The sequence below is a fragment of the Dreissena polymorpha genome, chromosome 5, assembly GCF_020536995.1.
Source record: "Dreissena polymorpha isolate Duluth1 chromosome 5, UMN_Dpol_1.0, whole genome shotgun sequence".
NCBI lineage: Eukaryota > Metazoa > Mollusca > Bivalvia > Myida > Dreissenidae > Dreissena > Dreissena polymorpha.
In genome coordinates, this window is record NC_068359.1 from 19,228,172 (window position 1) to 19,255,842 (window position 27,671).

Genomic DNA, 27,671 nt, shown 5'->3' on the forward strand with positions numbered 1-27,671 from the left:
GAATATGTATGAAACCGGGCAGAGTTAAAAGTATGTATGCAAGTCTTGAAATTCTTAGAATGAAATTCAGGGATGACACTTTCCGCCTTAACTGGATTTTTGCTAAAAAGAACCTTTCTTAAAATGAAAAATATCATAACAGCGGAAAGTGTCATCACTGATTAGCCTGTGCGGACACAAGCTAATCTGAGAAGTCACTTTACGCACATGCGTTTAACCCCCTTTTCACAGAGCACAGCTCATTTATACCTGTTATGTTGAGAACTTGTCCTACTTGGTTGATGACTCTTGCCTTACTGTGTCCACAAAACGTTTAAGCCATTTATGCCTAGTAGACTCTCCCATCCTTTTAAATTGGATCAATTTATTACCAAAATTAGGGATGTCTAGTATATTTATTTTGTTTATTTAGAATATTTCTTACAGAAATTCATGTAAGCAAACAGCGCAGACCCAGATGAGACGCCGCATCATGCAAACAGCGCAGACCCAGATGAGCATGATGCGGCGTCTCATCTGGGTCTGCGCTGTTTGCCAAGGCCTTTTTTGTAGACGCTAGGCATAATTGGGTTGGGTAGATCTATCCACTGCTGTGATTGGACTGAAAAACTTTTACTCATGGGGGGAAACCCTACAGAAGAAATTGCTCGTTACTAAGACAATGAGGATGAATATGTTTGAGGTCTATTTCGTATGTTCATGTTAAAATAGCTCGTTACTAAGACATCTGTTTAAAATGAGGATGAATATGTTTGAGGTCTATTTGGTATGTTCATGTAAAAATAGCTCGTTACTAAGACATCTGTTTAAAATGAGGATGAATATGTTTGAGGTCTTTTTGGTATGTTCATGTTAAAATAGCTCGTTACTAAGACATCTGTTTAAAATGAGGATGAATATGTTTGAGGTTTATTTCGTATGTTCATGTTAAAATAGCTCGTTACTAAGACATCTGTTTAAAATGAGGATGAATATGTTTGAGGTCTATTTGGTATGTTCATGTAAAAATAGCTCGTTACTAAGACATCTGTTTAAAATGAGGATGAATATGTTTGAGGTCTATTTGGTATGTTCATGTAAAAATAGCTCGTTACTAAGACATCTGTTTAAAATGAGGATGAATATGTTTGAGGTCGTTTTGGTATGTTCATGTTAAAATAGCGCGTTACTAAGACATCTGTTTAAAATGAGGATGAATATGTTTGAGGTCTATTTCGTATGTTCATGTTAAAATAGCTCGTTACTAAGACATCTGTTTAAAATGAGGATGAATATGTTTGAGGTCTATTTGGTATGTTCATGTAAAAATAGCTCGTTACTAAGACATCTGTTTAAAATGAGGATGAATATGTTTGAGGTCTTTTTGGTATGTTCATGTTAAAATAGCTCGTTACTAAGACATCTGTTTAAAATGAGGATGAATATGTTTGAGGTTTATTTCGTATGTTCATGTTAAAATAGCTCGTTACTAAGACATCTGTTTAAAATGAGGATGAATATGTTTGAGGTCTATTTGGTATGTTCATGTAAAAATAGCTCGTTACTAAGACATCTGTTTAAAATGAGGATGAATATGTTTGAGGTCTATTTGGTATGTTCATGTAAAAATAGCTCGTTACTAAGACATCTGTTTAAAATGAGGATGAATATGTTTGAGGTCTATTTGGTATGTTCATGTAAAAATAGCTCGTTACTAAGACATCTGTTTAAAATGAGGATGAATATGTTTGAGGTCTATTTGGTATGTTCATGTAAAAATAGCTCGTTACTAAGACATCTGTTTAAAATGAGGATGAATATGTTTGAAGTCTATTTGGTATGTTCATGTAAAAATAGCTCGTTACTAAGACATCTGTTTAAAATGAGGATGAATATGTTTGAGGTCTATTTCGTATGTTCATGTAAAAATAGCTCTTTACAAAGACTTCTGTTAAAAATGAGGATGAATATGTTTGAGGTCTATTTGGTATGTTCATGTAAAAATAGCTCGTTACTAAGACATCTGTTTTAAATGAGGATGAATATGTTTGAGGTCTATTTGATATGTCCCTGTACAGTGGTTCATCTTTATTTTCAATTTATTTCAAATGAAATCTTGTATATCTGAAACCATTTCCACAGATAATGAAACCATGAATGTTTTGGTTGTTTTTCCTTGAATAATTGGCAATTGTTGTTGTTTTTGTATCTAAATTAGGCCTTTAGTTCTGAGTTGTTTAAAAAGTGCTATAATATTTTGTTATACTGTTAAAAACATGTGTGATATGAAGTTGATTTGAAAATAGATTTGTTATAAGTTTAAGTTTTGCATTTTTGTTTTGTTGTAGAATTGAACATGTGAATGTGAAATGAATGCAAACATGTTTTCCCTTTCCACCCTTTTGCAAGCACAAATATTATAAACCAATGGTATTTGTTTAAATAGAATTTTCAACTCTCGTTCTTAACTTAAATCAATAATATTTTCATGATTCCACAGCAAGGCAGATGATGTGCATTTTTTATCTGCTCCATAGTGGTTACTACTGTCTGCTTATAAATGTATATATGGGCTGTGCTCTGTGAAAAGGGGATTTCATGCATGTACGTAAAGTGTCGTCGGAGATTAGTCTGTTAAGTCTGCACAGGCTAATCAGGGACGAAACTTTTTGCTTAAACAAGATTTGTGCGAAGAAGAGACTTTCTTGAATCGAAAAAAATCATAAAAGCGGAAAGTGTTTTCCCTAATTAGCCTGTGCAGACCCCTTTTCACAGAGCACGGGGCATATATAGGAGTCTTTTCACGTTAATTATTACTAAATTCACACTTTTTAATCATTTCATTTACTCCTTAATAAACTAAATTTACAAAAACGTATAACATCAAAATAAGTTTCAATGCAGTCTGTGACACATTTCTACTTTAATTATATTTTGTAGAATCTACGGCAGCAGACGTGCTTTTGTCTTGTTTATACACTTATTTCTGTATGTGAGTCATTTGCAAACGATTTGAATACTGAACACTTTCAACTTTATTGATTTGTGTGATATTAATTTGTGAATAAAGTAAATATTAAAACTGTAAACATCAATTATGTAAACAAAAAATTTATAAAAAAAATAAAATTCCCCATTTAACCCTTAAAGCGCTGGAGCTGAATTTTAAAGGCTTTTGCAAACAGTTTGGATCCAGATGAGACGCCACAAAACGTGGCGTCTCATCAGGATCCAAACTGTTTGCTATTCTGATAGTATTCTTTGAAAAAAATCGAAGAAAATGCTAATTTTAGAAATTCTGCAGACAACATTTTAGCAGAAGACAAATTACCCAGCATGCAAAGGGTTAATGGTCCACAATATATTTAAAGTTTTAACTAGAAAGAGGCTGATATTTTTAATACAGATAGTAGCATATATTTTTTGGCTTGTTGCTTATATTTTTATTATATTTATGTTTATAAAGTATGTGTTAGAAACTTAATTAAAATTAAAAAGATTTTTTTTTGCTTTTATGTTTTTGTTACAAATGGCGGCTAAACATGTGTATAAAATCCAGTACAGATGGCACTTGTTAGTCACCTTTATCTATCAAGGTAGATAATTATGTATCAATTGTTAAAATAATAATTGAAATTGTGTCCCTTGTCACACATAGTGCATTGTTCATTGTTTTGTCAAGTTTTCTGAACTATTTAGGAATACATTTTTTTATGTTGTCAACCATTAAATAATGAATGAAATTATATAAGAAGAAGGAACATACAATTGTCTTAAATATGGTTCGAGTATTGAAGTTTTAGTAACATTCAAATAAATTTGACTCTTTTTGTTTCGAACTAAAATTTAGTAATGATTTTTTACATGTTTTTTGTTTTTGCAAAATGTTGTTCTTTTGTCTCAACTGAAACATTGTTGAAATGTTGATTTTTATTACTGATTCCTTCGACGACACATTTATTGCTCCATTATTTAAGTCATAAATATTCCATTTGTCTAAAAAGCAGCTATTGTATTTTAGAGTAAATACAGTATGTGTGTAATTAATACTATTTTTGTTAATGGTAAAATTGATGAAAGTGAGTTTCAGTAAATGTAAATTCATAGAATTTGTTATGTACAATGATGTGTCATGTTTTGTTGAAATAGAAAGATATTAAGGTTTTATTTAGAATACGGGGTGATTTCCATTTTGCAAGTTTGAATACCGGTAAGAGTGCTTGTTTTGTGACGCTGATTCAAATGTATGTATATCTGGCTTTTGTTTTGATAAGTTACATGTTAAGTTCTAAGAGAAGAATTACATGATAGTTAAGATTTGTTGTTTAAACTTGATTCTGGTTAATAGACCTTTGTAAATTGCTATAACATGATGTGTGTAGTATGTTGGAACAAAATTTACTGAAGTGTGAATATTAAAATTGCGAACGCAAAGAAAATATATGTTGCGAACCATTCGATTCTTCATTGTTTTCTAGCATTGTCGTCATTTAATGATGGGGAGCTGGGGAGCAAACGATACTATTCAAGGGAGACAAAGAGTTATAAGCTTCGATCGATTTATATTTGGATTGTCTCCCTTTAGTTACTCCGTACAGTTCTAAAGCGCATTTGGTTTACATGCGACATCGATAAACATTTAAGATTGACAGGTTCAGCATTGTGAAAACCTCTGCCTTAAGTTGCGGTACTTTAGTGACAAGAGTGTGTGTATATCACAAGAATGGCCGCAGGTCGCATAAGTGGCGAGCTTACATTCGTCTTCGACTGGTTTGTACGTTCGTTCACGAGACTTTTCAATGTGTTGGTCCGTTTTCGTATTTATCAATATTAAGCGCTCTCATTCATTTCCTATCATAGTCAGTCCGCACACGAACGGCATGCGTTTAACCCATTTATGCCTAGTGGACTCTGCCATCCTTCTAAATTGGATCAATTTATTTCCAAAATTAAGGTTGTCTAGTATATTTATCTATATAATAAGAATATTTCTTACAGAAATTCCTGTAAGCAAACAGCGCAGACCAAGATGAGACGCCACATCGTGCGGCGTCTCATCTGGGTATACGCTGTCTGCCAATGCCTTTTTTCTAGACGCTATGCGTGAATGGGTTTAATCTTCGCAGTGAATCACCGAGTCTTTCAGAATTACTTTATCATTCCAACCGAATTGTGTGCCAAAGAAATGTCTCAAAATGCGCAACCTAAAGCGCGGAACCTTGTCCGAGTAATCCAGTGTTATATCGGGCCGATATGGCTATTGCCACGCGATAAGATTAGACAAAACGGTGTAAAATACGGGCTATCGCACGTTCCCGCGCCTTGCTATCAGATAATAAAACAATCGTTCGCAGCATCATTGCTTGAGGCGTGACCTAAACCCTTTGGGTGCTTTTCGTTAAAGAGCGCCGTTATTTTGCGACGCCTTTGGGAGAAATAATTATTTATTATGACTGTTACATAGTGAGTCTTTGTTACAATATGAATTCTCTGATTATCTTCTAACAAATTTATTATTTAACGGACACAAACGTGTTTGCCAGTCTGTTTATTTGCATTCTATGTTGTTTGCAGATACCTGTTATATGTATTTCACATATAACATCCAACCTGTTATGATCCACAATTTAAAACTATTCTGATTTTAGTATTTGCGCTATTTGGGATGTCTTATCAATTGATAAATTTTTGACGAACTCAATTTTTAATACTTGTTTTATGAGATCACGTGATTAGCTGCATTTAATAGTTAAGTGTATACGTAATTAAAAAAAAGAAAATGAGACGTACATAATTCTCTGCTGAATACGCATATAGGCACTATCGCCGCTCTCTTTGTTAATATAAAACGGGCAATCAATATAACCTCTACCATTTAAATGCTTTATTATCCGATGGAACAATATTTTAACCATATGTGTTTGTAATTCTATAAATGTCAAATTCTACACCGTTCGTCGGCTTTCAAAAAAGTTTACAGAAGTCGCCCGTTTTCCCACGGTTTTGAATATCTTACTGTGCGTCAGATTACCAAGTCGCGAGACCGCACAAAAGAGCAGCGTAATTACACGACCGTCGCAAGATAAACACGATTGTTAGTGTAAGTAGGTATAAGCACGAAACATCGTTTGGTCAGAAAATTTGTTAGTTTGTCGGTTTAAAGAGTTTCTATTCGGGGGCGTGTCTTTCCCATGCATCGGTATGCGGATGACCTCGGCTCGCGCGTGCGGTCACCTCGGTTCGTTTGTTCTACGGCAAGATTGACAGGCACGTAGGCGGGATTTAAGACACTCGACCAATCGGCGTCGAGTAGACACTTGTTAGCTGCAAATTGGCCAATTTAATTGGCCAGCGATAATGAACGATCATCGTGGGAACGAGTAATTGAGAAAATTCACATTGTGAAAATGAATTGTTTAAAGTCTTGAGAAATGTCAGTCCGCAAACGGACAAATTTCATGATAGCAACAGGTTGCGGTTCCCCGAAGGTTTGAACTGTTGCGCTTGGATTAAGCAGTGGATAAAATATATAAATCGACAAATAAACAAAACGCCGCAAAACCATTGAATGTGCAAAGTGCATATGGAGAAACATTTTTATCTGGATTGTTAATTAATTACAGCATTGCGTGATCGTTTACAATGGATGAATCTCCTGAAAAAACCGAGAAGGTTTCCTCATCTAATAGACGGGTATGTAGGCAAAGGCTGCTTTGTATCTGATACTTTTGTTGAAATAGTACCAGTGCAACACTGTATGAAAAAAATTAAATTGGAAAGTTTATAGAAGCCCATAAGTACATTTATTTAACTTCATTAGCAGCCATCAGCAGCATCAATAGTATTCTTAGTAAATGGAGAAGTATTTGGGGTTTTGTACAAATTATTTTCTTTTAGTATGTTCAGTAGAATTGGCAACTAGTAAATCGAAGTAAGATAACCCATATAACTTTCAAAGCTACTGCAGAATAAGCGGTCTTTCAAGTCTTTGAATACGGTTGTGGAACCTTATCGATGTCCAAACCATCAATCTACATTTAAGAAGAAATACTGTACCACGTACGTTCAACAGATTTTTTAAGAATGATAACCATCTGAAATGAATTGCTTTAATGCATCATATTGAAACATTCTGCAATCCCCACGGAAACCAGAGAACTGTTAACTAACTGAGATCTACTTGATTTGATTTTACTCGTTTATAGTTAAATATTTGCTCAAACAAACGTTTCTACGGAGGTCGGACTGGATCACAGGGGCCCCTGTGGACTGGATAGTACTTCGCATACCAATAGTCGACGTAACTAAATGGGCCGTGCTTTGCGAAAAAGGGGGTTTAATGCATGTGCGTAAAGTGCCGTCCCAGATTAGCCTGTGCAGTCCACCCAAGCTTATCAGGAACGACACTTTCCGCTTTATGATATTTTGCGTTTCAAGAAAGTCTCTTCTTAGCAAAAATCCAATTTCGGCGGAAAGTGTGGTCCCTGATTAGCCTGTGCGGATTACACAGGCTAATCTGGGACGACACTAAACGCACATGCATTAAACCCCCTTTTCACAGCAGCGATTTCCAGTGAGGGTCTCTGGTAGTCGATAACGTCATTCACGTATGCACACACGGGACCTGTAGAGGGTTGCCAATCTGTTGCATATTTGGATGAATGTGATATATGTTTGCACAGGTGTGCATCGCGACTACCCGCTATCTCAACACGCACTCACGCGCATTTCGTGGATATCTCAGTATGCTAGCAGGGGTTCCTGAATGGTCTCTGTCGTTATCTCCATGCAACCAAGCTTTTGAAATCCACATTATTTGTTGTGTTACTTTAAGAACATTTACATCATACTGCTGAAATTGAGGAAACTCTGACCAGTATGCAAATATAAAATAACTATTTAATATATGTAAGGATGTCGTAGTGTGACGCTTTTGTATAAACGTGTTTGATCATATGCTTTTCATTTGCCATTAAATCGCTTTTTGTACTATTTTCACTTGTGGGCAAATCTTCGTAATATAAAGAACTTGCGCACATGCTTTTCATTAAGCGAATTAGCAAAGTAAAGTACAATATTATCACAGTTGTTTGTGAATAAATATGTTATATTTTTTCTTGAAGAAATTGTAATGTAGTGCACCGTGCAAATAATAATGTGAATGACCTATAATACTAAATATTACGGGTCTATGCCGTAATAGAGGAAACATTTACTGGTATCAATACTGATCATATCGCTTCTGTCTTTACAGAACAACAAGCCTCTCATGGAGAAACGCAGACGACAGCGAATCAACGACTGTCTCGTGCAACTGAAGTCGCTCGTGCTTCAGGCCATGAATAAAGATGTAAGAGTTACTTCCCTTTGATTCTTTGCAGGAAAAAAAGAACGGTGCTCTGCGCTAACGGCATTTAATGCATGTGCGTGCAGTCCACCCAGGCTAATTAGGGACTGCAATTTCCGCTAACCGGTATACTGGAATTTATACAAAAAATCCATTAAGGACGAAAATTTCGTCCCTGATAAAAAGCCTGTGAGGATTGCATTGACCCCGTTTTCTCAGAGCGCGCATCAAATACTAGTACGTTTCCAAAAGCAATTACGTTGTCGTAAAAAATGTAAGCATAATGAAGTAGTCTGTAAAAAGGTCATAAAAACAAAATATGGCTCACCGTGTGTTTGATGTAAATTTAACTTGCAGAGAACACTTATATTATGATAATGTATGTGCGCGGTGTTAATTAGGCGAATGTTACATATTTAACCATTTTTATAGTGTAAAACATAGACTTAAAGATCCACCTGAAATCACGTTGTAATGTATTCTAATACAAACTCATATAACATATTGTCATCTAAAGGCTGGAAACCGATCCGTTTCGATGGCGCATATATTAGAATAACATTAATAATCAAATTACTTCAACGTCATGATTATAAGTAAGTATGCAGCCCACGCTGGGCATTTACATTTTAGCATTTAATGAATATTAATGTCAGAAACTCTTGTACCGGTATTCGTTATTTTACTTTTCACGGAACTTAATATATTTACATGTTTATTTGCAGACGACACAGTATTCCAAATTAGAAAAGGCGGACATTCTCGAAATGACCGTAAAGCATCTGAAAATGGTCCAAAGACAGCAAATGAACGGTAAGTAAAACGTACTAGAAGAATGAAAATATTTACCGGAAGGGGACAACAAGCTTAAACATCTTATTCTGGTAGAACTGGGCATAATGCATGTGCATAAAGTGTTGCATGACAAATCTCAAAAATAGTATGATTTCGAAGATGTAGCTGTTGTGAATTAAATAATGTTTATCTATAGTCATATTCTTCCGCGCTTAACGCTTTTCAAAATACTAAAAACAGGCTTTCCGGTGCCGGGAATCGAACCCGGGCCGCCTGGGTGAAAACCAGGAATCCTAACCACTAGACCACACCGGATTATATTAACTTGCTTTTCAATAATTTTTCACATTCATTTCTACTGAAATATATTCTCAAGTTTTCAAAACAAAAAAACATGCTTTCATTTCTCAAAACTACGCTTTTAACAATCAACATCATACCTCTTATGTGCTTTGTTATTGGTTCATATGATACAAGTTGATTAACCGTCCGCTACACAAGATACGAACAAGAAATCATAATGTCTTAATGTGTGTATTGCAGTGGCCATGACGTCCGATCCAAACATGATCAGCCGGTACCGGGCAGGATTCAACGAGTGCGCGGCGGAAATTGCACGCTATCTCGACAGCGTCAACGGCGGAAATCCGGAACTGAAAACGCGCGTGATGGGCTACCTAGCAAACAGTATGATGCAATTTCCGGTGATCCCAGTCTACCAAGGAGTGCCCTATCACATGCAGATAACGTCACCGGTGACGTCACAACAAGCGTTCGGACAGTTAAGCATGCCGGTTGCGTCGAGCACCCCTTACCCACAACATTACCATCAACGCGAACACTTTCATGTGACGTCAAAACGTGAAATCAAGCCACAACCGCTCAGTATAAGTCCAATTAAAACGGAACCTACCCACGGCGACGTTCAACAGCGTAACGTTCATGCTCCGTCGCCCGTCCGACGGGTTCCCTCGCCGTGTGACTCCGACAGTGGTCTTAGTGACAGTTCAAACTCGTTTTCGCACGATGAAAACGGGAATTACTCGCACTTTAACGTCAATGGTCAACAAGCGCGACTGGACACTGACCATAGAATGCACAGTCGGACCGAACAATTCCGCCACGAACCGTCGCCGCCACATGATTATGTCACCGGGCGACGTACGAGTCCCAAACGCCCGTGCGAGGACGGAGTTGATCTAATGTCAAATAAACGTGTAAGAGCCAACACCGGTGACGTTAACTTCGCCAATGAGAGACAATTCGGACGAAATGGCGACGTTGAATCAATGTGGCGGCCATGGTGATACTAAATGTCACGTTACGTTACGTTAGTGCTTGCTCGTTACGTTTGTTGTTGTTGTTTCTAGGAATACTCAGGGTTCGCATCTTAAAAGAGTCTTTTATGTATCACAGGAAATTGTTTTTGCGGACGTTTCTTGACAAGGAATCGGATAAAAATGACAGAAACTGTTATTTTGCATCATAAGCAGTGTATTGTAAAAAATCGTTATACATGTAGTAATATATTTAATATTAAGATTTTCCTTGAATGAAGATTCGTCGTTGAATCACACTTACGTCTGTGGAGTTGACTGTATTAAAACTTAATTGACATTACACATATATTCTTTAAATTGAATGTAATTAAATGTTCGTTCTTTTTTCTTGTTAAGAGAAACATCTTATTGTTAACAACAGTTAAATGAAAAAATATCAGGTAATACACATATTTTTAGGGCAACCCTTGCGAAATCGAAACTTAAATACTTTTTTGGAACATTGAGTCACCAGTTTAACAGTTGCATAGCCTTTCATAAAACATATGTCTTTTAGTTTCGACAATTATGTGAATCTACTTATGTGAATTTTTTTTCGTTTTTGAAGGTGAACTCTTCCATTTGTACCAAGCTTAAATGAATGATCTCAGTTATATGTTTAGCTTCGTTTTCTTTTTGTTTCTGTTCAAAAGACAGTCGTTTACTAGCGACATACAACAATATTTGACTTACCGCAAATGCTAGGAATTATTTTTTTGGAAAATAGATACATCGATTGGTGCTAGTTTTCCCTTGGGAACGTTGACATTTTTATTGAATTTCATTACAACCATTTTTCAAAAGATAAAAAAAATAATAAAAGAATTGCATACAACCCAAGTTTACCATTAACTTGAATATACTAACTGTGTATATGTTTCTTACATATCCATCGTTAACATTAACATCTTAGATCCATACTTGCCATGTATCTTACCTGTCATTTTATTTGCTAACTTTAATCAAATTTCCTGATAAATACCCGAACATGGGTGTGATAATGTTATACCTATTAACGCATAACAACGAGTTTTCCTGATAAATATAACACATTCTACGTCATTTATTGTGACGCAGTTTATTGTTAACGACAATGTACAATTTTGCTGCTATTCTAACTGTGTATGTGAACCGTAAACCAACACGTTTATGTTAAATGTTTCTTTTGTGTTTGTAGCAATCCTGTTTTTATTGTTGTTATGTTATTAAGTGCTTCCAAAGAGATCGTATAAATAGCTATGACTAAAATCCTTTGCGTTTGTTTGATTTTTCGTTTCTATGTTATGAGATACATAGTAGTTTGTACAATGAAAATATGCAGTATAACGCAATGATTTGGTGCTGCTTAAAGGCAGTTTTATTGAATCAGCTCAATAGTAGGACGTTGGTTGTAGCACGGTCTGTTAATTTTGTTTTAAAAAAAACAACAAGAGTTTTCTTCAGTTCGCATTTCGATGAAAATTCCAATATGTCTGCTTCGAGCAATATAATGGACCACATGGGTAGGGCGGCAAAAAAAACAATGTGGTGCATCGAGCGCCCGTTGTTGGTCTTGTTCCAATTGTTACTAAAAAAAGTTAATTAGCCTAGCTCTGTAACTAAGGGACTGTATTCATGTGCGTAAAAGGTCGTTCCAGATTATCCTGTGCGGAATTCACAGGCTAATCTATTATCACTATTAACTCACATGCATTGAGCCCCTTTTCCTGGAGAGAGGGTCGCACGTGTTATTCATGTAAACTTTTGAATAGATGTTAAATTGACGAACATGATAATATTACATTTACGGTATATGATGACATTTTAACGATGGAATGATAAAAATTCGGTCGATGACATCTAGTACTGATTCTGTGTGCCGCGTTCTGGGAAAACTGGGCTTAAAGCAAACAGGCTAATCTGGAACGACCCTTACGCGCATGCATTATTGTCAGTTTTCCCAGAACTCACGTCATAAGCATGTTCTAAACATAAGCCAAAATGCTGAACATGGAACTGAAAAAAGGTTAATTTAGGGCCAGTCAAGCAGTTCTGGTGTTTGAGACACCTGTACTTCAACTTGCTCAATGTTGGGCTCACACCTGGAACCTCCCGTTCAGTATACGAATGCCCGTATATAAATGTTGCATGGGTTACACGTTTAACGAACTGAACTTAAATAACACAGCACCATTTACTCGCAGTCACGAAGTATTTTCTCGTCGTTTATTAATTCTCCTACTTCAAAATAATCAAGGACCTATAGAATACATGTATTGTATAGGTCTTTGAAATAATGTTATAACTCTTAAAGTATTCCGTGTTATAGTAATTTAAAACAAATTATAGCTGTCTTGAAGTATAAATAACGAGTATAATTATAATATAAAATGTCAAAGCTATGCATTATTTAGTCATTTAAAATGTATATTAGCCGCTCGCTTGGAAAAACAGGATTTTGCACGTGCGTAAAGTAAGGTCCCAGATAAGTCCGTGCTCTTTTATGGAACTTTTCGTTTAAAGGAAGTCACTTCTATACGAATATTTAGTCGCAATGAATAAAATGTTAAAATTTGAACACCTCAAAATGAACATTATTCACGTATTTTATGTATAAAGTGTCAGTAAGATGGGCCCATCAATCCGAAATACAGCCATCGCACAACAAACAACCGGCAAAATGATATACCCAATGAAACATCTCCATATATTTAACGTCTGAGGAGCTTAAGTTAAATATGGTTGACCCTTAATTATAGTTTCTGAAATGTATTCCTCTTGTATGAAAATATAAGTAAGCATACTGCAGATGCATTCATGCAAAGGAAAGAGTCGCCCATCAAGCGTAAATTTCAAGAATCTTTTCCGATGACCTCAGATAGTTTGCTTGGTGGTAACGATTTGAACCGCATTCTGCTAAATTTGGTCTTATGCCATCTGCGGCCAGCGAAGCTCCAGACCAGCCTACGATTTCGTGCAGTCTGGTCAGGGGCTTCCATGCCCGCTTTAAAATCGCTACCAGTGTCTTGGTTTCATAAGCGGACAGGGTACCTGCTAAACGGACTGCGCGATTGTGCAGGCTAGTCAGGGGCTACCGTGCCCGTTTTAAAGTCGCTCACAGTGTCTTGGTTTCATACGCGGACTTGGTACCTGCTGAACAGACTGCAGGCTAGTCAGGGGCTACGCTGGCCGGTCATGACTTGAGACTCATTTTCGCATTGCGCAGATTATACTCGAGAGATGTCGTTTAGCCCGTTAAACTCCCACCACTACCCCAACTGCCACAACAACAAAAGACCACACCACAATTGGCCATAGGTGATTAAAGGTATTAAATTCCTCACAAATTTCGGATCGACTAAAAGTAACTGAGACACGACTTATGTTATACACACGCAGCGCATGACCTCATATAATGCCACTGTTGACACTGAGTGTCGACCGCATTGACTTGGGAATACATTCGTATGACCTTGAAAGAAATTCCATAAAGCGGAAGATAAATTATTGACGTACAAGAATGTTTATTACACGAAATAAGAAATCGATCAGTGACGCAATCTTTCCGATAGGGAACAACTTACATCCGATTGATAAAATAGGCCCCCATGTTTTGTCACCTTGTAACCAATTTACATTAAATCAATTTGACGTTATCACGTCGATCGGCCCCTGATCAAAGTCGATACGCCGCGGCCCCGTAAGAAAGTGCTAACGCGTGTTTTATGACCCTAACGTATGCAGACGGGGTCGTAAAGCCCTCTGGCGAGTAGATAACACAAATGAGGTACATTAATATTGCGTAATATGTTTCCAACCCTAATGAAATATCACACACGTTTCTCGCACCTTAAATAATATTAGGCAAGCAAATATTGTCAGGCTTACTTCCCCCACGGGACAAGACATTAAGATCGTAAATAAAACGACAATAAATATGCCTCCAACGCGCGCTGTGTCGCGTTATTAAAACGAAATTTATGATATTACCTAATTGTGATCCATCATTGCTTGAAGTTGACTATGATGCATTGAATTTTAAACATGCGGAAATCGATTCATTCTGACTTACGTCAATAAAGAGGTTATGTGTAAAGATATTTTTCTACGAACTGACATCGTGTTCTACATGTATCAAGATACCTAGGGTAAAGATCAAATATGCAGTAACCCCCCTCCCCCTTTTCCAACCCATCCACCCAAATTAAGCACATCATTTTAATCACTTATATTATTTTGTATTTCATATTGTATTATATTTTGTTATAGCTTGCATAAATTTTAACAACTTTTCTAGAGAGTCAAGTGTTTCCTTATTTTACAAACGTACGTACCTATACGTTGTCCATGGCATAAACAGGAGGTAATCAACAGACTTACTCGCGAATGGCCTAGCGTTTGGAAGACCCCGCTGATTTGAGGGTTCAAACCAAGCTGAACCATTTCAAATGTTTAAAACATAACTTGTCATATTATTTTTATTCAGAGCAGTGTTCCAATGTCAAACTTTTTATGTAAAAATCATTCAAAACCGGATAATACGACATTATGAATAAATCGACGTTTTCCTTAACCCATTTATGCCTAGCGTCTAGAAAAGGCCTTGGCAAACATCGTAGACCCAGATGAAACGCCGCATGACGCGGCGTCTCATCAGGGTCTGCAATGTTTGCTTAAAGGAATTTTTGTAAGAAATATTCTAAATATAGAAATAAATATACTAGACATCCCTAATTTTGGAAATAAATTGATCCAATTTAGAAGGATGGGAGAGTCCACCAGGCATAAATGGGTTAGGAACATTTTGATCACTGCTCATGCGTTGTTCACTTATTATCAGATATGCGTCACTTTAATGTTGTATACTTTACAGTTCGAGCTAACAATAATAAATACACATTAACACTTAAAATGAAATCATGGGTAATAGGGAACCGCACTCGCACAGGCGTGTCTACCTATATTTCTTAAACGCCTTTTAATCGAAATCGAACTCTGCAAACAGGAAGCACACTCTTTATATTTTATAATATTGAACATTAATTATGACAGTGGCATTTGTTAAAGAGTCATTAATACTATTATTAATGATAATTTATTATGAATAAGAGTTCTGGAAAAAGTCAGTGCGTAGGAGAGGTGTCAATTGGAAAACATAAATGGATGAATTACCACAGGAACTTTTCATTAAAAATGAATATGAAAATTATACAGTTAATTTTTAACAAGGGCTTAATATTCCTGTGACATTTCGTGTTTCTTTTTGGTATTGACATTTTTTGTTATATATTGCACTCATATCAAGGAAGCATACATCTAACCACACATACTATTATAATAATCTTAATATTATTTAAATCACGTTTTACATCGGTGTTTCTCATATTGTCTCTTGATAATATTTCCGCAACAAATGCTAAATCTAATTTCATATGAGAATTGATTCATTGTTAAAAAAAGTTTTATTAGCACCCCCCCCCCCCCCCCTTTCCTCACCCTGTGCAGTATATTTCGAAGTTCATGACGACTAAATATGATGTTTTTCCTTGGCCAATGAAACAAACCGAAATCACGACGGCAGGTTGAACGAGTGTCATAATAAGATAAACAAGAGATGTGTTTGTCAGAAACGCAATGCCCTCCTAATGCGCCGCTTTGATTATTTTTAATCTTTGACCTTGAAGGATGATCTTACCCTTGACCTTTCACCACTCATAAGGTTGCTATCATCAATATTGCAATAGTTATGACCAAGGTTAAAGTTTTCGGACACATACAAGGACAGACAGACACATGCAATGACAGACAGACAGACCAAACACAATAAATAATATATATTTATTGAAATGCATCAACCGTCTTGTCTGGCGTAGATGTTTTACCCAGCTTTCTACCTTAGCTGACTTTAGTATGCGTCTTATGAAATTTGAAGAAAAAAAATCCCGCCAGTAGGCCAGAAACGTTTCGAAATAGAAAACTTGCAATCTACCAACAGTAATCACATTTACAGTAATAGGTAATTTAATCGACTTTCGATTGTTCTTAAGTAAAGGGTATGAAAAGGGATTCTACAATGCGTTTTGCAACGATATTCACAATTACTAGTAAATAATTTTATCTCTTATGAAAAGTCATGCGGGATAGAACAGTTTTACATTCATCTCTCGACATCAATACAGTTTGTGAATGCCCCTTTCATATTTAGAAGATTGTCAGCGCCAGAGCGTTTGTTCTTAAAGGTCTTGTTCTCACATTTAGTAATTACTTACATATTGCATTATGTGCACTATTTTATTTTAGATCATATGAATATTGTTGTTTTCTATCCTGATATTCGTTTTTACCAACATAGTTTAAATTATTTTCAAAATTGTCCGTTAACCATGTCAAAGTATTAAGTTTTAAACAAGCCGTCGTTCCAGCAGTGGCTTCGTGATCTAAAAAAAAGAAGACGGGAAAACACAAGTGCTGTTTTCCCGTCTCAAAAAAAAAACTCCGGGAAACACAAAATAAGTCTGTTTTCACGAGTTAATTTTGTTTGGACTCGATAAAACGGATGTTCTATTTTCTCGAGTTATTTTTTTTTGAAGACGGGAAAACATTATAGCTATATTGTGCGCACAAGATAATCGGCCAATCACAGACGCGGATTATATTGAGGGAACAAGATACTACTACAAATTAAACGGCTAATCAGAATCATTGCATTAGATCATCCATTAAATTAACTGTTGTTTACAATTTCGTTAAAATGACAGATCGAGATGAACTCATATGGGGCTATTTCAATGAATTGGAGCTGAGTTTGAAATTTAGACGCAGTGTTGTCTTTGGTAGAGTTTTCTCCGACCGTTGCTTAAACTTATGGATACTAGGGACGTTTTCTTCATTGGCTGATTACTTTGAGGGAACAAGATAGTATCTTGTTCCCTCAATATAATCCGCGTCTGTGATTGGCCGATTATCTTGTGCGCTCAATATAACGATTGTGTTTTCCCGTCTCCAAAAAATAAAATTCACTCGGGAAAAACAGAACATCTGTTTTCTCGAGTCCAAAAAAAAATAATAATTAACTCGTGAAAACAGACTTATTTTGTGTTTCTCCGAGTTACTTTTCTTGGAGTTCTGTTTTCCCGACTTCTTTTTTTGGGGAGCGGTGATGTCACTTAGTGCCACCGTAGTTTATCAAGCAATTTGCTTTATTTAAATGAAGTGAACGGTTGTATATAAATTCTTGAAGTTAACCTTTGTATGTTAATAACCACTTCTTAATACATAAAAGGTTAGACTTGTCGGTGTACGTCGTATATTACTCCTAAGGCGGTGAACGCTCTTTCTAAGTTGTATTGATGTTTTTTAATTGTATCTTCGTTGATTTTAAAATCAAATATCTCATTGTGTTTCAGTTATCTCGTGAAATAGCACCTAAATATCATGTATTGTGCTAGTTTATCGAATAATAAAACAGATTTCCGGTGCCGGGAATCGAACCCGGGCCGCCTGGGTGAAAACCAGGAATCCTAACCACTAGACCACACCGGATTGTGAAGTACAAAAAGGAGTATACATTTTTATTATCAATCGATAGTATCGCCTATACACACCGCGACTGTTAGGTAATGAACAGATGCCCCGAGCTGTGGTCATACAAATTTGATCCTATGATTAGAGACATTAAGATGGTAAGTAAGCTTGATGGTACCTTTTTGGCCTGGGGCGTAGCTCTAAGGCCATAGCAATGATACAAATTTCTGAGACAGTTAGAATTGACTGGCTGCCAAAACCCACGAATGAATGAATTCCCAAAAGTCCGATTTACCACTTGGTGGTAATTCATGCGCAATCAAAAAAGTTCTTCGCAGATCTCAATAACCCGCCTTGTTAATACAGAACATCACTATATAACATGACAGTGTCATAAAACGTGTAAAAATGTTATTGAAGCAAAATTGCTAAGCATACGACATAGTTTTTATTATTGTTTGCATATTCATGCGAGAATAAGTTCCTCACTTGACGGTCTAGGCCGAAAAGATACGAGTGTCTACGGAGACAGTAAGAAGAATTTGTTTCTGATACATTTTTTGAAGACATAACATTTGGTATTTATACACATATTTTAAGATATTGTTATTTTATTTTGCGTCAAGAAAAAAGAAAATGAAAAAAACAACAACAAATATTCATGATCATTCTCGGAAATATACGAAGTTACCGGATATGATATTTCACTGCGCAGATCGAGCGCGCAAATCGAGCGCGAAAAGTTCTACGTGAGACAACGTACACAATCTGTACACCGTTCGTTATCAGGGGAATGCTGCGTTTACACTATGTTCCCGGCGACCACGGCAATCACGTTTGGGACCACCGTGGAGGAAACGGGATGAACGTAAGGCAACGTTGGGGAACGGGATAGTCAAACGTGACACAACGTGGTTGTCGTGGTTGCCGTGCCAAAATTTTAAACTGTCAAAAAAAAATGCCACGGCAGCCACGGCGGTAATGAGAAACGTGATAGAACTTTTTAAACGCAACAAAACTTGACAGTACGCAGGCCGTAACAGAACCCGAAAAGGGTCCGTACTCTGACGGGAATCCTATTTATTCCCCGACATGTTAAGTTTCCATCAAGTTTTGTTACGTTTTTTTACGTTTTGTCAAGATTACCACGGCAAGCTAGGATAGTTGACAGCCGTTTTGCTATGTGTTCATTACGACCCGTTACGGTGTGTTGCGTTTTGCAGGCAGATGCGTTACGGCCAGTTGAGTTGTTGTACGGTCTGACACGATTCGCGCGGTCTGAAGATGAGTACATAAAAGCCGTGCTATTCAAAAACATCGTCTACTAAAATGAAGTATGGAATGTCCTGATTCTGGTCATCGTTTAGAAGAGGGCATGTTGGCGGGAACCCTATTCTAGACTGTTCTAGAAGTTCACAAAGTTCTGAGGCATTATAGATTTGGGCATCAGACATATGTCCATCTCCACCGACTTCAATCCATATGAAACGATACTGGGCATCTACTAATGCAAGGAGATGGATACTGTAAATTCCCTTATAGTTGTAGTACAGGGAATTTGTGTTTGGTGGCTTGCTGATAGCAGCTGCTTCCCGTCTAGAGCACCAACTGCAACTGCATGTGGCAAATACCACTGTCTTCAAATTCCTGGGAGATCGCCACTCATCGGGTGTCACAGGAACTGTGAACACTTCGTCAATGTAGGCCTGGACAGTAGCGCTGCATTCTTCAGGAACCTTTGACAAATTGCTGCCCTACTGCACCGAAACGCATAGGAGAGTGACGAGTAATTTTCCCCTGTAGCCAAATGCCTCGAGTCAGTGCCAGTTTCAAGCCAGGTGTAAGGGAAGGGCAAAACTTCGTCTTGGCATCTTGTCTTGAGATGACTTGAGGTATCCTTTCAAGGATCTCATCGAATAGTTCTGGGGGCATCCTCAGATAATTCTGAAAGGTGTTGATATCTTCATTGTGGAGTTCCCAGGTAAGAAATGCATCAAAGTGCCCTTGCTGCAGCCTTCTCGCTTCCGATAGCCATGGACGAACCCACAGAGACCTTGGCCTCCTTCTTCGTCTTTTCCCGGACTTCTGTGCTTCTTTCATCTCTTTACAACGCAAAGATTTTATTAATCCTGCAAATAAGCAGGCAAACACATCATCCTCGTCGTTCACATGCATGTCACTGGAAGTATTTTGTTATAATAAATAATGTTGCTTGAGAGTTTTATTTTATATCGGGAGCACAATCGTGCCCGAAACCTCTCGGATGTCCACGTTTGACCCGCACGGTACCTTGACATAACGTGACAAATGAATGACAAACGTGTACAACGTATCAAACCTGCACGACAAACGCAAACAACTTGCGGGAACGTAACAGAACGCACCGTACCTTGAAGCAACATTTATACATCCGTGACTGACCGTGGATGAAAACTCAGCGCACCGTCGAAGAGCCGCGTTTTCGCTTCGACGGCACGTCACGGATACCTTGATAAACCGTGAGGAAACTTAGCACAACCTAGCAAACCTTGGATTAAAGGTCAAAAATTGCAACAGTCACACGGCGCGATACGTTTCGGACAAACGGGACTGCCGTGGCTGCCGGGAACGTAATGTAAACGCAGCATAAAGGCCCAGTCTCACTATGATGCCGGCGGAGCCCCTTTGCCTGATCCGGGATCTACCGGGATGAACCGTGGCTCTACCGGGATGAACCGGGTCTCCGTCGGGGACGACCGGGATGAACCGGTGAAAACCGGGGCTCCACCGGGAAAGTATTAAAATGTTTAATACCTCCGGGATGAACCGGAAGTCTTGGGCAACGACCGGCGCTGCACCGGGAACAACCGTGCCAACGGTGTTACGGTATACCGGGGCTCTGCCGGCGTTCCTCTGGGCTCAACCGGGGCACTACCGGCGACAACCGGGGCTATTCCGGGACGCTGCCGGCTTTCACTGGGGCACAACCGGCGACAACAGGGGCTTTGCCGAGGCTACCGGGATAAACCGTTTCCAGACGGGTTGACCGGGACTCTGCCGGGCTGTTGACCGGCTTCAACCGGGGCCGGCACCCGGAAATAGTGTGACTGCGTTAAAAAAAATCTACGAATCATCCCGGTCCTCGCCGGTCGACCGGCGTTAGCAAACCGGGATGGACCGGGGCTCTACCGGCAAAAGTGAGACTTGGGCTTAAGTGGATTTTCTTTTGCTTACACATTACATAGGAAGTATGCGTGTTTTCCTGACCTGTTAATTATGTAATAGAAAGCTATTTTAGGCTATTGAAAGTGATTTTTTGGCGCCAACAATAACAGTTTTTTGAGGCCATGTTGTTGTTGTATATCGTCACCGCCTATGTAGACGAACACCAGATCTGTAGAGTTGAACAAAAGGTTATCGTTCCCACAACCAGTATCGTGTTGTCCTCCACCGTCTATGTACACTGTAGTATAAACACAACTATTGTCTTGTCTTACAGTCTCTGAGCTTCTGCACTCAACCGCTAGGATCAATCCGTATACATTCTGACAAAGGAAGAAATTCGGACAAAATATCGTAAATGCATTTTACGTCACACTTAACGTAGCCTTAGGCCTTCAGCGCCTACAGCGCTTTGATTAAAATGTGTCAACATGGCAATTAAAAAAATTGGTCATCGATTCAAAAACGCTTTTCGTCAATAATTAAGCAAACGCGTGTATTACCAACATTGAATTTTAACAACACCGCATGTGATGAAATTCTGCGTGGTGTATGATAACTTATAAAAAAAATTAATGTATCTTTCCCTGTTATGAATATTATTTAAACTATTCCAAATAGTATAGTTTTATTAATAGAGCAATTCATTGACATTTTTTTCAAAATTTCGACCATCTGTGAACAAGCCTTAGAAAGAAATCTCACTATTGTCAATGTGCAATATTAAAGTGGCTAATGACTGCCATATCGTTTGACGATTCTGGCGTGTTGGCGGGCATGAAGAAGGTCGCAAACGGCACACAAATCCGTCTGATTTATATTTTTAACCAATTTTATAATTTATATTTCCCATATTTATATTTCATTCGGTCTAATGGTGAGTATTCCTGGTTTCCATCCAGGGTTCGAGTGCCGGCATGGACACATACAATTTACGTTGTTCCTTCAAGTTTTTATCCGACAAAAAGGGTTTTATTATACTAGATGAACATTCATTGAATTCAACGTCCCTTCATAAATGTTAACTATATATCATGTAAGTGTTTGCTGCCATATACATGTTATATTTATAGCGTATTCGGGCTTAAAAGATCCGCGGCACCGGAAAGTTATGTTTTTCTCTGGCCAGTGAGGTAAATACATTTGTTTTTATACAGATTCTTATTTGCTGAAATATGTTTTAAAGAAAAACTGTATTTCCGGTGCCGGGAATCGAACCCGGGCCGCCTGGGTGAAAACCAGGAATCCTAACCACTAGACCACACCGGATTACGTTAAGGTGTAGCAATAAGAACATTACATGTCCGGTCAGCGTTGTAATTATCGTCGATAATATATAAATATACATGTCTAACAGGGTGACAGTAAATTTGTCCACTTCAGGAAATACTGTCAACCGAGGCGAAGCGACAGTATTTTTCCAAAAGTTGACAAATATACTGTCACCCTGTCAGACATGTAATATTTATTTTATTATATCGAAAAAACTATTCAAACATGAACAATTTATATGAACCATGAACAATTTTAATATTTAATAATTGTATTTAATTTCAGCAATGAACAACCATTAATATATTGATAACAATAATAAAACTGCGCATGCGCGAATGGGACAGTATATTTCTTTACCATTCCGCACGTAATTGCTAAGGTAGCGGGCGACAGTATTTTTTGGAGCGGGCGACAGTATTGTTTGGACAGTAATTTTTTTCCCGCTGGGTCTGACAGTATTTCTATGTCACGATGGCCTATGGGAGTTAAAAGTGAGGTTTAATAAACACCAATGTCAAACACCGGTCACTAGATATCATGCACTTAGTCCATATCAACCGTTATACATCGACTATCTCTGGGATCCTCCGTATGATAGATTTATGCAATAAATGGTCTGCTGATCCTGTGCAAATAATCTTATGTTGAACGTCCTTGGGCTGGTGGGCTGATAGCTTCAACGTTAAGCAAATTCGCGCATTCACAGTTTTATGTTTGGTAGAAGGTTTCCTACTGTGGTTACACAGTAAAATCCAGAGGGCGACAATGCGATAGTACGAAGGCGACAATGCGATAGTACGATTGCGACAATGCGATAGTACGATGGCGACAATGCGATTACGCGATAGTACGATGGCGACCATGCGATAGTGCGATAGCGACAGTGCGATAGTAAGATGGCGAACCACACACGGGAGCTGTTTTCACGATCCCAGTTGATGCATCTGATGCCGTCGTTGTCTAAGTTGTTGATCGAAATGTTAGGTCGGAGGTTCGAGCCACAATCGAGAATGTTCTGACATGCCCGGTCGTCGCATGTGATTCCGTCCGCCAGGATTCCGTGGCGGGAAGATGGTTGCAAGGTTAGAGCCGCACACGGGACACCTTCTTACAATCTCGGTTGCCGATTTAACATCTTCTTATATCAAGGGGTACATTGATTACCTCCGTACAGCTATACCAGCTTTTTGGATTAAAGTGAAGCTTTTCATCGATAAAGATATCTCATAAGTCAAAAACGGTTAGTGTTTTATGTCGCCGTGGTGTAGTGGATATGGCGTCCGCCTAGCGATCGGGAGGTCACGTGTTCGATCCCCACTGTTGGGGTGTTTTTTAAATCACCATCATAAATACCAAGTAATGCTTCTAGTCCCAGGAAACGGACTCGACAGCGTTTCAAATAAACCTTAGGCTTTCTATGCAATCGAGCTAAAATAAATAGGTTTTATCTATGGGTTGGTGTTTAAGTTTTTGATGGGTTGACATAAATAATATAGAGTGGTGGCATTTAATGCCGAACGTGCATCTAATACCGAACACTTTACAAACATCGCTATTATCAAGCTGCTTTAAATGTTATAACACCGATGACGTCATATTTTGTGACGTAATTATCTTTCTTTTCTCTTTGACCTCTACAGTGAGTACACAAGTAAGTTTTCAACGAATTTTATGACATTGATTAAATATCGCTGTTTCGTTGTCAGTTTTTAACGGCGATCTTAATTTTGACGCTCCATGTTCATAAGAGTATATTGTGTGTTTTTGCTTATATTTATTTGATATTTTTTTAAAACAATGACATCACATGTTATTTTGAGGAATGTTAGGAGGGTAAATAACATTCGATAAGGTATATTGTTGATGTTATAAAGGTGTTCGGTAATACAATCACTCAAAATGGTTTGGGAATCTATTACCGAATTTTTGTTTTGAATGATGGTAGTTTTGAAAATAAAGCTATCTTAACACAATTTAACTCAATAAATATAGATTTAAACACATAAGATCTATGTTATATACGATCAATATTAAAGTATATTAAAAAAAATCTAGCACACATAATTTTTTAAACCTTTAATAGTTTTAGAAATAACGCGAATTATTTTTGAAATTACAGACATGAGTCGGCAGATTGGTGCAAAGAAACGTCAAAAGTATGATACTGACACCCTAGATAAGGTTGTAGAATTGGTAAAAAGTAAAAGCATCACCTTGAATCATGCAGCTGCTGAGTATGGCATACCAAAAACTACGATACATGACCATCTGAAAGGGAAGTATAACAATCATTCTTGTGGGGTGAAGCCTGTTCTCTCTCTAACAGAGGAAAAACGTATCGTGCAGTGGGCTGTCGGTATGTCTCGAATTGGCTACGGACGCACCCGTCAAGAGCTTGCTTCAACGGTAAAGAAGATTCTTGATGCAGACGGTCGTCCTAATCCGTTTAAGGACAACAGGCCTGGAAAACAATGGCTCAAGGGTTTTTTCAAACGCAATCCCGAATTAAGCCTGCGAACTACAATCCAAATAGGGAAGGAACGCGCCCTTGTCACACGAGACAAGGTAATGAAATGGTTCACGGACTTCCGTAACTACATTGAGGTTGAACTTGGTGACAGTGACCTCCTTAAAGACCCATCCAGGATCTATAATGCGGACGAGAGCGGGTTTGCCCTATGTACCAAGGGAAACCAGGTAATTGGTTGCCGCGGAGCACCGGTAGTCTACCATTTCGCAAACAGCGACAAGTCACAGCTTACAGTCATGGCAGCTGTAAGCGCAAAAGCACACTATATACCGCCAATGATTATTTATCCTGGTCAACGATTCACGTACAACCCCCTCGAAGGATTTGAAGATGCAGCATTTGGAAGATCTGAAAACGGCTGGATTGACTCCGAGGTGTTTGCGACGTGGCTGAAGGACGTATTTGTACCCTCGATTAATAAAAGGCAAGTAAAGAAGCCAGTGCTCCTCCTTCTTGACGGTCACAAGACCCATGTCACCGTGCAAGCGTCTGACATCTGGAGATCCAACGGAATAGAACTGTATTGTCTACTTGAACACTGAAGCGCAATTGGAAACAGTCTGTTCGTGAATGGCAGCTTGAAAATATCGGTGATGTCGTTACAAAGCGCACATTTGCCTCTGTGTTTCGCAAGGCTTGGGACCGCAGTACAACCGTGGATGTTGCCGTCAATGGCTTTAAGGAAGCCGGACTATTTCCTTTCAACCCCGACGTTGTATTACGTTCTGTTAAACTGGACCCAAGCAACATTTACACTAGCGCTGAGGACACTGTAACAGAAATGGGTGCAGCTCAACCCCCGGCTTCGCCAGATGCCGGCACTTCAGACTTACCGCACATTTCTGCTAATGCAGTTCAATCCTCAGTTTCTTCTGATCGCGGCAACGCAGACATACCGCATAGTTCTGATGAAATGATCCAAGGGGCACCATGTGAACCAAGAGAATCGACAACCGAGTCTCGCTCAAACGTAAACCCCGCATCGCAATCACCGATGAGCAAAATATTAGTCATACCAAATGTACAAGAAACAAAGAAAAACAAAGCGAAACATACACCGCTACCCAAAGCTGTAACTGGGGCTAAGTTTCGTGAAATTCTTGAACAGAAACGTTTAGATAAGGAGGCCGAGGAAAAGGCCAAAATGGAGCGCCAGGCAGATCGGGAACGGAAACGCAAAGAGCGTGAAGAGGCGAAAGAAAAGAAGAAAGCTGAGCAAGATGAAAAGCGAAGAGAGAAGATCAACATCGCACGAGAGAAAAAACGAAAGAGGTTGGAAATGCGTGCACGAATTCTTCAGGCAATTGAGGAGTCTTCTGATGACGAAGGCATTAAGGTAGCAGACGGTCACTGCTATGCTTGTGAGCGTTTATATGATGTGTACATTGAGTGCACAATGTGCTATCGAAGGTTTCATATGGAATGTGTCGAAGATGACTACCTGGATGATGTGCCTTTCGAGTGCAAATACTGTTGAGTCTTTATCCTCGGCGTTTGATAAAAAAAACTTGATGTTTTGTTAATACAATTACTGTTTCATGATAAGAAATGTTGTATTAATCACCAATGAATTACTATTTTATGATAAGAAATGTTGTATTAATCACCAATAAATTACTTTTTTATGATACGAAATGTTGTATTAATCACCAATGAATAAAAATATTACGAAAATAGATCTTATTTCCGGTGGGAGATGTTATTTTTTTTTAAACTGTGAAATGTTCGGTAATAGAATCATCTAAATTCGGTAATAGATGCCGTGTTCGGTAATACAATGCAAAACTCGTAGATTTCCAACGTTTATTACGGATGTATCGTTGCATTTCAAAAGACCTACCTAAAAGCAAAATAAAGTATATGCTTAAATTACTATAATAGAATTAAAGTTTTCTTGCGTTGTGTCATCTAATACCGAACATTGTAATTTTTGGCTTAAGTGTTCGGTAATAGGTGCCACCACTCTACAGAGTTGACACCCCTGAATTATATAGTCAACACATTTAATCGAATTTACATTTACAAACTTGCTTTAATAATCTTGAAATCATGCATACTAGTATTTAGTTAATAGCAATCAACGAATGTTCTGGTTTGTGTAAAGAATATGCTAATATGCCGTGTAACTTAAATCTCAGTCGAACAAGGGTGCACATTTTACAACAACCATAACATTATTGAGGAAAGTTTGTTTCTTTATTTACAGTGCAAACCCAATTTCCTAGTGCACATACCTGTATAACGCAATTGTGTATTTAATCATCAAGCCGTAAAATAGCTAATAAAAAGGAGATTAATCTTAAAGAAAGAAGCAAGTAGAAACTGTCACATGCATGTGTAAAAACTGTTAAATGCAAGTGAAATTGTTCTAGAACATGGTAACGGCATTGCATCGGCCAAAAACAGATGATAAGGGATTTACCTCCATTATGTAACCACGTGTGAACAATTAATGTTCTCACACCTCCATCCTTAAGGAATGTTGTTACATCATTAATCCGCGCAAAATTGCCGATAAAGCGATTGCGAAAAATCGCACAGTGGTAATAATTGGCTCCCGCAAGATGTTGCCGATCTTTGCACTTCGCACCGCGACAAATCGCTCGTAAACGCATTAAAAATAACATCTGAAGTCAGTTTAACCGTGTAACTTGCATGTCGATAATGTGCTTATATTATTTCGCTTTTTTGTAGTTGATGAAACACCGATTCCTTTATAAAA

At 38.0% G+C, this 27,671-nt stretch overlaps 2 protein-coding genes, 1 long non-coding RNA gene and 3 other non-coding genes across 11 annotated transcripts; 3 read left to right on the forward strand and 3 right to left on the reverse strand.

Moving 5' to 3' along the window:
• The first annotated feature begins 669 nt into the window (after positions 1–669).
• On the forward strand, positions 670–3,114 carry LOC127881821 (uncharacterized). Of its 6 annotated transcripts, none has more exons than XR_008050299.1 (4): positions 670–832; positions 983–1,132; positions 1,508–1,882; positions 1,958–3,114. It is a non-coding gene; the product is annotated as an uncharacterized LOC127881821 (long non-coding RNA). The 6 variants fall into 6 exon arrangements; XR_008050298.1 differs by lacking the exon at positions 1,958–3,114 and adding an exon at positions 1,208–1,357 and having other exon boundaries at positions 1,508–1,951; XR_008050301.1 differs by lacking the exon at positions 1,958–3,114 and adding an exon at positions 1,283–1,432 and having other exon boundaries at positions 1,508–1,951.
• A 3,188-nt stretch (positions 3,115–6,302) lies between these two features.
• Positions 6,303–11,689, forward strand: LOC127832073 (transcription factor HES-1-like). The gene is made up of 4 exons (XM_052357224.1): positions 6,303–6,672; positions 8,234–8,329; positions 9,052–9,139; positions 9,665–11,689. The coding sequence occupies exons 1-4, from the start codon at positions 6,622–6,624 to the stop codon at positions 10,426–10,428; spliced, it is 999 nt and encodes a 332-aa protein (XP_052213184.1). The 5' UTR covers positions 6,303–6,621; the 3' UTR covers positions 10,429–11,689.
• Trnae-uuc (transfer RNA glutamic acid (anticodon UUC)) lies at positions 9,365–9,436 on the reverse strand. Its single transcript has one exon. It is a non-coding gene; the product is annotated as a tRNA-Glu (tRNA).
• Positions 11,690–17,889: 6,200 nt separating the features above from the next.
• Trnae-uuc (transfer RNA glutamic acid (anticodon UUC)) lies at positions 17,890–17,961 on the reverse strand. Its single transcript has one exon. It is a non-coding gene; the product is annotated as a tRNA-Glu (tRNA).
• Positions 17,962–22,341: 4,380 nt separating this feature from the next.
• Positions 22,342–22,413, reverse strand: Trnae-uuc (transfer RNA glutamic acid (anticodon UUC)). Its single transcript has one exon. It is a non-coding gene; the product is annotated as a tRNA-Glu (tRNA).
• Positions 22,414–24,523: 2,110 nt separating this feature from the next.
• Positions 24,524–26,426, forward strand: LOC127831086 (uncharacterized). Its single transcript, XM_052356074.1, has 2 exons — positions 24,524–25,469; positions 25,709–26,426. The coding sequence occupies exons 1-2, from the start codon at positions 24,541–24,543 to the stop codon at positions 26,424–26,426; spliced, it is 1,647 nt and encodes a 548-aa protein (XP_052212034.1). The 5' UTR covers positions 24,524–24,540.
• Positions 26,427–27,671: the final 1,245 nt, after the last annotated feature.

Coding starts and splice junctions, on each gene's coding strand:
- LOC127832073 (XM_052357224.1), top strand. CDS start 6,622: ATGGATGAATCTCCTGAAAAAACCGAGAAGGTTTCCTCATCTAATAGA. Junction 8,330..9,051: donor TTCAGGCCATGAATAAAGAT/GTAAGAGTTACT, acceptor GTTTATTTGCAG/ACGACACAGTATTCCAAATT. Junction 9,140..9,664: donor CCAAAGACAGCAAATGAACG/GTAAGTAAAACG, acceptor TGTGTATTGCAG/TGGCCATGACGTCCGATCCA.
- LOC127831086 (XM_052356074.1), top strand. CDS start 24,541: ATGAGTCGGCAGATTGGTGCAAAGAAACGTCAAAAGTATGATACTGAC. Junction 25,470..25,708: donor AGATCCAACGGAATAGAACT/GTATTGTCTACT, acceptor CATTTACACTAG/CGCTGAGGACACTGTAACAG.